Genomic DNA, 13,194 nt, shown 5'->3' with positions numbered 1-13,194 from the left:
TCTATTTGCTACAGGTTTGAGGGTAAGGCCGAGTCATACCGATGGATGAAGTGGCCAGGATCACCAGGGTTATGTGACGATGTAACCCAACTGTATATTTTCCATGAGAGGTTAGGTGTATGACATGGGTAGGTGACATGTTCACTAATTCAACACTTGGTTTGGATGTGTTGAAGCCAACATTTGGTTTGGATGTGTTGGCTACTTCATGGGATCATACAGCGGTGTGACGTTCATTTAATATGGAATATGTATGCATATGGTATGGATTGTATACATTGGTTATGGATTCTTCATTATTATAGATCATGTATCCATTGGTATGGATATGTATACGTTGGATTTTGGATTTGGTTTATATTAGCATGGAGATAGGCATGTAATAATGTTGTCATTCCCTTGGTATGGATAAAAGTTGTTGATGAATATATGTTTTGATGATATTTCATTTTGTTGTACTATGGCTGGTGTAGACCCCTAAAATTGTCCGGGTCGGAAATAAAGCTTGAAGACTCTCGAAGACCAAAGGAAAGTCAGCCGGAAGGACTCCTGGAAGACCCTGGAAGACCCTAGGATGACAATCTGTAGGTTTAGAGGTCTTAGAGTAGCAAAAAATAAGAAAGTGGAGGGAATGAAGCCCAATACGGCCTCCCAAAAGTTCAGTACGGCCGTATTGAACATTTTAAACTACAATACGGCCGCACTGAACTCAATACGGCCGTATTGAAGTTTCTGAACTTCAATACGGCTGCATTGAATTCAATACGGCTGCACTGAACTTCAATATGGCTGCACTGAACTTCAATACGGCCGTATTGAGGTTTTTTGAACTTCAATACGGCCTTATTGAATTCAATACGGCCGTATTGTAGTTCAAAACTTCAATACGGACCGTATTGACCCCCAGAGGCCGTATTGCGCCTCATCCCTATAAATATGACGTCAATTGGACGTCATTCTACACTTTTCCACACAGTTTTGACTCCCTCCTTGAGTATTCTGGGGTTTTTGAGCAGTGTTCTGCCCTAGAAATCTCTCTGGGAGTCGATCCGACGAAGTTCTGGAATTCCGAGCATTTAGCTTGGAGATTCGAACTTAGTCGAAGGGAAATCTTTTAGATTTCCATAGTAAAAATTATTTTTTAGGAAGGAGGGAGCGCCAAAAAGCCTCCTAAACTTCATTGATATATAAAAAGCACGCTTCAAAGGTTTCTTCTTAAGTCCTTCCTTTTACTGCTTTCTGTGTGTATATTTAACTGTAATCATGTAGATAGTTAAGTTATAATTGTTTAGAATAAATAGGGGTAATTTAGTAATTTCGCACTATTATTTTTTAGAAATAATCTGTCATAGGGAACCCGAAAGGGGCGCTGTGGGGTGCTAACACCTTCCCCACGCGTAACCGACTCCCTTACCCGACTCTGGTTGTCATGGCCGAAGTCGATTTTTGAATCGATTGCCTTAAACTTCTTTTTCCAATGTTTTGAGTAAAACATTGGTGGCGACTCCATGAACCCTTCCTTTTTATGAAAACCGCTAATCCATGGAGGGTCCCGCTTGGGATTAACATGGATTGGTGAGCCTTTTAATAAAATTGCTCGTTTGACAAGGTCTCAGTTTGAGAATAAGTCATTCTAGCAATCCATATTTTTAAACAAATAAAAGAGTCCAACCATCCTTCGCGAATTCCGAAAGCCCGTTTCGGGCCGGTGGCGACAGATGGCGACTCTGCTGGGGAAGCCTCGAGAGTCAGTCCCATTTAGTGACAGATTATTTTTAACAAATAATAGTTAAAATGACTTCATTACCCCTTGCTTGTATGATAACATGCTTTATTTATATGGCTTTAATAACTGTTGTTTGTTTAATTTTCCGCAATTGTTTGAAATACAAACTGTACATAAACCTTTGCACACAACAGTTCCCTCTATACCCGGGGGCATGAGTGGTAAGCTATAGGGAGTGGATGTTAGTACGGCCGGTTGTCGAATGGGTCTATAGGTGCCCGTAGACCGTTGTCGGAAAGCATCACTCAAGGTGATAACCATGAACTCGAGTCCGACAGTGCGTTGGAGCTTTCCATCGGCTTACGACGAGAGGAATTGGGTCCCTATAATGGGGGCACCTTGGGGGCCTCAGACCGGTGAGAACAGTTAGAACCTCCTTGAATATGCACTTTTCTGCAGGATACCCCTACCTCGTGATTCGCTCGTGACTGTTCGTGGATGAGTGAATTGTTTGTGCATTGATTATGTGACATTGTATGAGCATACATTGCATTTCTTTAAACATACAACATTCCTATTCTTTTAAAATAAGAATAAATAGAAATAAGAATCTTCCATTACATGGTGTTAACATCTACCTTCATCACATTCATATAGGTAGTTTCCCTTTTCACCCAAAAATACAAAAAAATATAATAATAATAATAATAAATAAAAATACCCAAAAAAGAAAAAAGGGTTATTTATCCAAACCAAGCAATATCATGCATCATCTTAGGAACATCCCGAAAACATGATAATGCTTAGTTGAATAAACACAATGCATGCATATTCAACGTCATCATCTCATGTCATGCATTCTTATCAAAGATCATGGAGGGATCTAGATTTGCATTTCATACATCCCTCCTAGTAAATCATTAATAAACATTAATAAAAAGAAAGAAATAATCGATGCGTATGTTCAAGATGGATCGCACGCCATTTGTTATTAAGTGTAAGCCAACAACCGCGCCAAGCGAGCGCACATCAACTCCGTTGTTGGTAATCAAGACGAATAAAGGGGAAGGTCCGACACCGTTAAGGATCACTACTCCAAGGCCTTTTCCCTATGAATCAAATAAGGCTGTGCCATGGATATATGACATCCATTCTTCTGCCGACAGCGATATCTCCAACATCGCTGGACTTGGGGGCATGACTAGGAGTGGCAGGATCTACACTCCCGAAGATCTTCACGATAAAGCTCCCAAGAATAAAGGAAAAGAAAAGGAGAAAACCGAGGAAGATAGAGAATCCGAGGAGGAGACTGATGAGCTGTTAAAAATCATCAAACAAAGCGAGTATTCCATTGTGGATCAACTTCACAAGACACCAGCAAAGATCACTTTGTTGTCGTTGATCCTAAGCTCCGAACCGCATCGGCAAGCTCTGTTGAAAGTCTTGAACGAGGCATATGTGTCGCATACTATCTCCCAAGACAAATTTGAGGGGATTGTTAGTCACATCACGGCTAATGATCACCTCTCTTTCACCGATGAAGAGATCCCCGCTGAGGGACCGAACCACAACAAGCCCTTGCACATCTCTGTAAAGTGCAAGGAGTATCACATCGCTAAAGTCTTGGTAGATAATGGATCTTCCTTGAACGTAATGCCAAAAAGAATGCTCGAGCAAGTGGCAATCAAGGGAATCCAAATGCGCCCGAGCAACATGATCGTCCGAGCTTTCGACGGTTCTAAAAGAGAAGTGGTGGGAGAAGTCAATCTTCCAATCCAAATTGGACCCACCATCTTCAACGTCGAATTTCAAGTGATGGACATTTCTCCCGCATATAGCTGTCTCCTCGGCCGACCTTGGATTCATGATGCGAAAGCTGTTCCCTCTACGCTCCACCAGAAAGTCAAGTTCATAGTGGGTGACAAACTGGTGACTGTTCAAGCTGAAGATGACATACTCATCAGCAAGCCATCCAACATACCTTATGTGGATGCAACAGAGGAAGCTTTAGAAACCGCCTTCCAAGCATTGGAAATTGCCAATGTTGAGACGTTTCCCCGAGAAATGAAGAAGGTAGCCCATATGCTCACTAAGAACGGATACTTGCCAGGACAAGGATTAGGCAAGGACTCCCAAGGAATCCCGGAGCTACCCATTATCAAGGATAATCCGGGGAAACAAGGGTTAGGATACAACCCCGTTAAAGATCAAAGAATGAAGAGGAATCAAGATCCTTCTCGACGTTCTTTAATCCAGATCTTTAGGAAGGCTGGTTCACAAATATCAAGGCCAGCTGTCGTCATCAAGTGTTTTTTTTCTTCCGATAGGGATGTATAAACTCGATGACTGTTAGAGATTACTCCTCGGGGACAGCCCGACCCCCGAGCCTCGATAGGGCACATGTTTCCACTATGATTATAATAAAATCATTCTTCATTATTTCTTATTGCTTCTTTTCTTGCTTACAATAAAATTCTAGACCGCATTATTTAACCCTGTTTGAATAAACATAAATGAGGTTAAAATCGTCTTAATAAAAATAAACCCGCATTTTTTTTATGTGGAAGTGTGTGACAACTTGGAGCACCTTTCCTTGGCCTCAATAAGTGCCGTCATGGATAAAAAGAAATCCATTCAGGACAAAAATCCTAAAAAAACAAAAGCTCGGCAGGAAACCCAAAAAGGGGACTGCGCAAAAATAAGAGCAAAAGACCCGCTAGGAATCCCACAAAAGGGGTGACCTAGGCAAAAATTAGGGTTACAAAATAATGAACAAAAATAAAAGCCCGCTAAAACTCCACAAATGGGCGTTTTAGGCAAAAGTTAGGGCAATCGAAAAATAGAATAAATCCATGATGGTACCACCAACTGAATTCAACAAAGGGGCTCAAGAAAAGCTATCCAAGTTGTCAAATCACAAATGTTAATAACCAAGACGTGCTTAACTTCATAAGTGTTTAAACAAACAAGCCTAAACACTTAAGCCTACCATTGGCCAAGCCATTCTTACAAAATCCATTTTTAAAAAAATAAATAATCCCCTCTAAAACACAAACTTTCGAAAAAAATATCCTTTCCTTCTTTTCTCTCTTGTCCCAAACGATTTTTGAATAATCTAGTGGAAACATGGAGATATAGTAGTCAATAGGAGGGTTGACACATCTTCTAAAGGAAAGGAAAATCATTTGGTTGATGACACCAAATCTCAATATAACATGCATCATTCCTCGGTTACAGAAATCGGCAGCACACAGCCCGTCTAGAGGAATGGCAAAAATCCAAACAGAGAAACGCATCGGTTAATTCTTTTGAAAAGTGAATCAAATAGAATTAGGTGCATCATACTGCATACATGCATACAGATGATAGGTGTAATGGAAGATCACTTATTCTCTGTTTATTGAAAAAAACAAAAAATATAAACTTCAGAAAAACAATACGCCCGTATCATGTTCAGTACGCCCGTACCAAAATTAGGGTTATGAACAAATTTTCAATTCAATACGGGCATACTGAAATGAATAACGGCCGTATTGGCAAAAACAGAAATCCTCCCTCACGTCGATGACAAAATTCCTCCAAGAAGAAGAGGATAGGGGAAGCCATTCATTTTTTCTAAAAAAAACAAATTAATAAAATAATTAAACTTGCATTTTGTACATCACACACATTAATTGCACATTTAAAGACCTTACCACGAGGCAGTCGCATAAAATAGAAAAAATAGAAAAATTGCTTGTGTATGACAGCAGCAAACAAAATGCAGAAATTCAGAAAATCAATAAAACGTACAGAATAACTGAGCCTGGAGAGGCTTGCCGAAATAATACTCTCTCAGAATAACTGAGCCTGGAGAGGCTCGCCGAAATAATACTCTCTCAGAATAACTGAGCCTGGAGAGGCTCGCCGAAATAATACTCTCTCAGAATAACTGAGCCTGGAGAGGCTTGCCGAAATAATACTCTCTCAGAATAACTGAGCCTGGAGAGGCTTGCCGAAATAATACTCTCTCAGAATAACTGAGCCTGAAGAGGCTCGCCGAAATAATACTCTCACAGAATAATTGAGCCTGGAGAGGCTCGCCGAAATAATACTCTCTCAGAATAACTGAGCCTGAAGAGGCTTGCCAAAATAATACTCCTCAGAGACATTTCTGTACAGAAAAAGCCAAAACCAACAAAAAAGGCAAAAATACAGAAAAAGCCAAAATCAACAAAAAATACAGAAAAAGCCGAAATCAACAAAAAAGGCAAAAACACAGAAAAAGCCAAAATCAACAAAAAAGGCAAAAACACAGAAAAAGCCAAAATCAACAAAAAGGCAAAATACAGAAAATCCAACAAATTATACAGAATAACTGAGCCTGGAGAGGCTTGCCAAAATAATACTCTCCAAAAGACATCTCAGCTTGCATTCTTGGGCTGAACAAAAAACCAATTCATCATACAGAATAATTGAGCCTGGAGAGGCTTGCCGAAACAATACTCTCTCAGAATAACTGAGCCCTGAGAGGCTTGCCGAAATAATACTCCCACAGAATAACTGAGCCTGGAGAGGCTTGCCGAAATAATACTCTCTCAGAATAATTGAGCCTGGAGAGGCTCGCCGAAATAATACTCTCTCAGAATAATTGAGCCTGGAGAGGCTTGCCGAAATAATACTCTCGCAGAATAACTGAGCCTGGAGAGGCTTGCCGAAATAATACTCTCTCAGAATAACTGAGCCTGGAGAGGCTCGCCGAAATAATACTCTCACAGAATAATTGAGCCTGGAGAGGCTCGCCGAAATAATACTCTCTCAGAATAACTGAGCCTGAAGAGGCTTGCCAAAATAATACTCTCCAAAAGACATCTCAGCTTGCATTCTTGGGCTGAACAAAAAACCAATTCATCATACAGAATAATTGAGCCTGGAGAGGCTTGCCGAAACAATACTCTCTCAGAATAACAGAGCCTGGAGAGGCTTGCCGAAATAATACTCCCACAGAATAACTGAGCCTGGAGAGGCTTGCCGAAATAATACTCTCTCAGAATAATTGAGCCTGGAGAGGCTCGCCGAAATAATACTCTCTCAGAATAATTGAGCCTGGAGAGGCTTGCCGAAATAATACTCTCGCAGAATAACTGAGCCTGGAGAGGCTTGCTGAAATAATACTCTCATCAGAATAATTGAGCCTGGAGAGGCTCGCAGAAATAATACTCCCCAGAGAAACCCCAACTCAAGCTCACGGAACAAATCCCCAGCGAGAGCTATCAAAGCAAGATCGACAAAATTCCCAATGGAAGCACGATCACCCAAGCAGTATATCTAGTCAAAGGACTTAAAACTTCCTCAGTGGAAGATAGCTCTCCAACTCAGGCGTTGAGTGAGTCTAAGTCTGTAGAGGCTTCCTAAATAATACTCTGGGATACTTAAGATCCCCAAATCCCCAGTCGCCTACTCAAGAGGCATTCCTACAAAAAGGAAAAAAATCAAAAGATCAATAATCATTCCCCAAATGGAATCCGGCTCTTGGCCAAACATCAAGCGTCAAGATGATCTGCCTAACAGAAGAGGCTAATCACAATCAATGACAAAATCCCCCAGCGGATAACAGCCTACACAGAGGCGACAAAACCAGAAAAACAAAAAGAGTCACCCGAATAAGGATAACCGGGATACTCCACCATCGTCGAAAGGACGTCAGCCAATCATAAGGCACCGCTCATCTCAGAAAGAGCATCTTTGTGTCTACACCCCAGGGAAACAGAAATTCCTCAATGGGCACCAACTATGCAAAGGAAAGTTGGGACACAAGAACCTATGAGTAACTGCACATCCCCTAGACGGATCCCTGCGTTATCCAGCCCTCAGTGGCACAAAAATCAAAAACAATCGTCAAAGCAGCATCGTGGACTGTGAAGACAAAATCAAAATCAACATCCAGAACCCCCAGTGGATAATAGCCTACACAGAGGCTACAAAATCAGAAAATCAAAGAGAGACACCCGAATAAGGATAACCGGGATACTCCACTTACGTCAAAAGGACGTCAGCCAAACATAAGGCATCGCTCAATTCAAGAAGAGCATCTGTGTCTACACCCCAAGGAGTCAGAAATTCCCCATGGGTACCAACTATGCAAATGCAAGTTGGGGCACAAGAACCTATGAATGACTGCACATCCCCTAGACGGATCCCTGCGTTATCCAGCCCTCAGTGGCACAAAATCAGAAAAACGTCGAAGCAGCATAGTGGACTGTGGAGACAAAAAATCATCTCAGATCCCTGGAGAGGGTAAACTCGCATTGCCGAAGTGATCAGAAGACACGGACGCAGACCCTGGAGAGGGCAAACTCAGTTGCCTAGGTCGTCAGAGACAAAGCAAAGTCTGGAGAGACGGTACTCAAAGAAAGTCTGGAGAGACGGTACTCAAACAAAGTCTGGAGAGACGGTACTCAAAGTCTGGAGAGACGGTACTCAAAGAAAGTCTGGAGAGACAGTACTCAAAGAAAGTCTGGAGAGACGGTACTCAAAGAAAGTCTGGAGAGACGGTACTCAAACAAAGTCTGGAGAGACGGTACTCAAAGTCTGGAGAGACGGTACTCAAAGAAAGTCTGGAGAGACGGTACTCATAGAAAGTCTGGAGAGACGGTACTCAAAGAAAGTCTGGAGAGACGGTACTCAAACAAAGTCTGGAGAGACGGTACTCAAACAAAGTCTGGAGAGACGGTACTCAAAGAAAGTCTGGAGAGACGGTACTCAAAGAAAGTCTGGAGAGACGGTACTCAAAGTCTGGAGAGACGGTACTCAAAGTCTGGAGAGACGGTACTCAAAGTCTGGAGAGACGGTACTCAGAGTCTGGAGAGACGGTACTCAAGGTCTGGAGAGACAGTACTCAACCATCAGCGTCGTCAGAGGCACGTTGGTGTTCAGCTTCCGGCTCGGGCGTCGAGTGAAGTTGACTCTGGAGAGGGTAAACTTAGCTACCGAGGTTGTCAGAAGCGCCGAGGTATGCAACAACCTGGAGAGGCTACTCAACAATTTTCCACCGGAAGACGCTACAAGTCAGAAGGTTGGCACATCACCCGGACAATTGGGTCAACTCCTTTACTTGTCAGCCGGTACACCAAAAGGCCGTCCGACTAAGTAAAGGGGGGGCAGCTGTAGACCCCTAAAATTGTCCGGGTCGGAAATAAAGCTTGAAGACTCTCGAAGACCAAAGGAAAGTCAGCCGGAAGGACTCCTGGAAGACCCTAGGATGACAATCTGTAGGTTTATAGGTCTTAGAGTAGCAAAAAATAAGAAAGTGGAGGGAATGAAGCCCAATACGGCCTCCCAAAAGTTCAGTACGGCCGTATTGAACATTTTAAACTACAATACGGCCGCACTGAACTCAATACGGCCGTATTGAAGTTTCTGAACTTCAATACGGCTGCATTGAATTCAATACGGCTGCACTGAACTTCAATATGGCTGCACTGAACTTCAATACGGCCGTATTGAGGTTTTTTGAACTTCAATACGGCCGTATTGAATTCAATACGGCCGTATTGTAGTTCAAAACTTCAATACGGACCGTATTGACCCCCAGAGGCCGTATTGCGCCTCATCCCTATAAATATGACGTCAATTGGACGTCATTCTACACTTTTCCACACAGTTTTGACTCCCTCCTTGAGTATTCTGGGGTTTTTGAGCAGTGTTCTGCCCTAGAAATCTCTCTGGGAGTCGATCCGACGAAGTTCTGGAATTCCGAGCATTTAGCTTGGAGATTCGAACTTAGTCGAAGGGAAATCTTTTAGATTTCCATAGTAAAAATTATTTTTTAGGAAGGAGCGAGCGAGCTTGTAGAGGGAGGGAGCGCCAAAAAGCCTCCTAAACTTCATTGATATATAAAAAGCACGCTTCAAAGGTTTCTTCTTAAGTCCTTCCTTTTACTGCTTTCTGTGTGTATATTTAACTGTAATCATGTAGATAGTTAAGTTATAATTGTTTAGAATAAATAGGGGTAATTTAGTAATTTCGCACTATTATTTTTTAGAAATAATCTGTCATAGGGAACCCGAAAGGGGCGCTGTGGGGTGCTAACACCTTCCCCACGCGTAACCGACTCCCTTACCCGACTCTGGTTGTCATGGCCGAAGTCGATTTTTGAATCGATTGCCTTAAACTTCTTTTTCCAATGTTTTGAGTAAAACATTGGTGGCGACTCCATGAACCCTTCCTTTTTATGAAAACCGCTAATCCATGGAGGGTCCCGCTTGGGATTAACATGGATTGGTGAGCCTTTTAATAAAATTGCTCGTTTGACAAGGTCTCAGTTTGAGAATAAGTCATTCTAGCAATCCATATTTTTAAACAAATAAAAGAGTCCAACCATCCTTCGCGAATTCCGAAAGCCCGTTTCGGGCCGGTGGCGACAGCTGGTTTTATACATGTTAACCCTTATATTTTCCATGATGTGGACTGTGATGATCTCACTATGTGGGGGAGCAGATCATGTGTGAGGCTTTAGGATGGCAAGGAGTCTTTTGGTAGCTGCTTTGAGAAGTGGCTAGACTTAGAGCTTGACCAACACCTAGGGTGTCTTATTTTGATGTTTTCATGATGCTGTAATTATACTATCTTTTTGGATGACTGTATAACCTTATTGGTGATATCTTTCTTATAAAATTGTTTTATATGATGAAAATAATTTACACGTTTTAAAATATTTTCACTCTAGTGTAACTGGCATTTTCTCTTTCTTTTCTTTTTTATATATTATTTTATTCTAGGTATCTTATTGGTTGTTGATGTGACGGCCTAGGGCGGGTCGTTACACTTGTTGGTATTAGAGCTGATCAAGTCTCTTTAGGGTTTGTGGGAAATGGTCTTGTTGTGTTTCTGTTGTGAGGAAATGGATTTTGAAAAGGAATTACTTATGTGTTTTAGTGTAAACTCATAGGTTCCTTGATCTTTTATCTGATTAGGATGGTTGGTAGGGGAAACAATTTTAATCCTTCTTCAGGCGTGGATGAGCAACAAATTGCTCAAGCTATGGAGCTGATTGCTCCTGCTATTAGACAACAAAATACTTTGTTGGCTTAGATGGAGACCAACCGGGTTGCAGCTGAAGAAGCTAGGGCTGAGGTACCTGATGAGTTCAGGGGTTTGTCAGAGTTCAGAAAAGGGAATCCTCCTTAATTTACAAGTGTTGACGGGCCTGAAGTTGCTGACCAATGGATTGAGGAGATGGAGAAAATCTTCATGGTGATGCATTGTCCTGAGGAAAGGAAGTTAGTTTATGTTGTTTACATGTTGGTGGGTGAGGTTAGTTTCTGGTGGAAAGGTGCTCAAGTTATGATGGAAGCTAGAGGGGAAGCGGTAAATTGGGAGAACTTCAAAAAGGTGTTTCTGGAGAAATATTTTCCAGATAGCACCAAGTATGCTAAGGAAACTGAGTTTTTGAGACTACAACAAGGGAATATGTCAGTAGAAGAGTATGTGGTCAAGTTTGAACACTTGGCTAGATACTATTCTCAAGCTATCACTGAAGCTTGGAGATGTAGGAAATTTAGTGAGGGTTTAAGGTATGAGTTGAAAAAGACTATTGTTTCTATGGAAATTGTGGAGTTCCCAGTTCTAGTTGAAAAGGAAAAAAATAGTTGAGAGGTTTGAAGGAGGAAATAAAGTGGCAAAGCGTCCAGAGGGATCATCTGGATTTGGTAGGGGGAAAGAAAGGGAACGCTAATAAGAAACCAGTGGGGACTACTACTACAGGAGTTGTTCAGAGTTTCATATTTTCAAATGTGGAGGCCCACACATGATGAGGGATTGCCCTATAAAGGATTATGTGTGTTTTAAATGTGGCAAGGTAGGTCACATGACTAAGGATTGCAATGTAAGAAATACCCAAGTTAGAGGGACTACTGCAGTAGGTCGTGTCTTTGCTCTAACAAGTGTTGAAGCTGAAACGTCATCTGAGTTGGTAAAGGGAAAGGGTAAAGCTGATGGTAATGATATTTCTATTCTATTTGATTCTGGTGCTTCACATTCCTTTATTTCTTATGAATGTGTGGCAAGGTTAAATTTGGTTGTGAGTTCTTTGTGTGTGGATCTAGTCGTTTCTACCCCAGCTTTAGGGTTTGTTTTGACTTCTGAGGTTTTTCTGAGATGTCCAGTGGAAGTGGAAGGGAGTAGTTATAGAGTGAATTTGTTTTGTTTACCTTTACCCAATTTGGATGTGATTTTAGGGATGGATTGGCTTTCTTCCAATAGGATTTTGATAGATTGTTCAGAGAGGAGATTAATCTTTCCTACTGTTGAATAGGAGAGATTTATTTCTAGTGGACAGGTGGGTGGTTTGTTGAAGGGTGGAGCTCTTGGGTTTATTGTCTTATCTTTCATCAGTTTAGAGAAGGAAAAGTTGTTGAATAGTATTGATGTTGTTAGAGATTTTCCAAAGGTTTTTCCGGATGATGTTCCAGGGTTACCACCAAAGCAAGAGTTGGAGTTTAGTATTGATCTAATACCTGGGGCGAGACCAGTGTCCATTTCTCCTTATAGAATGGCACCAGCAGAGTTTTCTATATTGAAGAAACAGGTTGAGGAACTTTTGGAGAAGTAGATGATCAGACCTAGTGTGTCTCCGTGGGGAGCACCTGTGTTATTGGTAAAGAAGAAGGATGGTGGTGTGAGGTTATGTGTGGATTACAGGCAATTAAATAAGTTGACAATCAAGAATAAGTATCTATTGCCAAGGATAGATGATTTGATGGATCAGTTGAGGGGAGCTTCTATTTTCTCCAAGATTGATTTGAGGTCTAGGTATCACTAGATTCGTGTAAAGGAGGAGGACATACCAAAGACTGCTTTCAGGACTCGGTATGGCTATTATGAGTATGTCGTTATGCCTTTTGGAGTGATGAATGCTCCAGCTATTTTCATGGATTATATGAACAGGATTTTCAGACCCTTTCTAGATAAGTTTGTTGTGGTGTTCATTGATGACATTTTGGTTTATTCTGGATCTATGGAGGAACATAGAGAACAATTGAGGATAGTTTTGCAAGTGTTGAAAGAGAAACAGTTATTTGCAAAGTTTTCAAAATGTGATTTTTGGTTATCTGAAGTTAAGTTCTTGGGTCATGTGATTTCTGCACAAGGAATAGCAGTTGATCCTACTAAGGTGGAAGCGAGTTTGAGGTGGGAGCATCTGAAATCAGTTATTGAAGTTAGAGGTTTCGTTGGATTGGCTGGCTATTATAGGAGATTCATAAAAGGATTTTCTAAAATAGTTATGCCTTTGACACAGTTGACCAGGAAGGATCATCCTTTTGTATGGACGGAAGAGTGTGAAAAGAGCTTTCAAGAGTTAAAGGAGAAGTTGACGTCATCTCCTGTATTGATTCTGCCAGATCCTAATAAATCATTTGAGGTTTATTGTGATGCATCTCATCAAGGTTTAGGATGTGTTCTTATGCAAGACAGGCAGGTTGCGGCCT

General features: G+C 41.5%; 1 protein-coding gene across 1 annotated transcript; it reads left to right on the top strand.

Moving 5' to 3' along the window:
• The first annotated feature begins 10,942 nt into the window (after nt 1–10,942).
• On the top strand, nt 10,943–12,317 carry LOC109792927 (uncharacterized). The gene is made up of 4 exons (XM_083076115.1): nt 10,943–11,197; nt 11,565–11,703; nt 11,812–11,897; nt 12,021–12,317. The coding sequence occupies exons 1-4, from the start codon at nt 10,943–10,945 to the stop codon at nt 12,315–12,317; spliced, it is 777 nt and encodes a 258-aa protein (XP_082932241.1).
• The last annotated feature ends 877 nt before the right edge of the window (nt 12,318–13,194 follow it).

The sequence above is a fragment of the Cajanus cajan genome, chromosome 6 (genome assembly GCF_000230855.2).
Source record: "Cajanus cajan strain Asha chromosome 6, NIPB_CcT2T_4, whole genome shotgun sequence".
Taxonomy (NCBI): Eukaryota; Viridiplantae; Streptophyta; class Magnoliopsida; order Fabales; family Fabaceae; genus Cajanus; species Cajanus cajan.
Note: the sequence above shows the minus strand (reverse complement) of the source record. Positions and strands in the feature narration are given on the sequence as shown.

What these genes read in the sequence shown, in the direction of transcription:
- LOC109792927 (XM_083076115.1), top strand. Translation starts at nt 10,943, where the DNA reads ATGGAGAAAATCTTCATGGTGATGCATTGTCCTGAGGAAAGGAAGTTA. An exon ending in TGTCAGTAGAAGAGTATGTG is followed by an intron (nt 11,198 to 11,564) that starts GTCAAGTTTGAA and finishes AAATGTGGCAAG; the next exon opens with GTAGGTCACATGACTAAGGA. An exon ending in GGGAAAGGGTAAAGCTGATG is followed by an intron (nt 11,704 to 11,811) that starts GTAATGATATTT and finishes GTGTGGATCTAG; the next exon opens with TCGTTTCTACCCCAGCTTTA.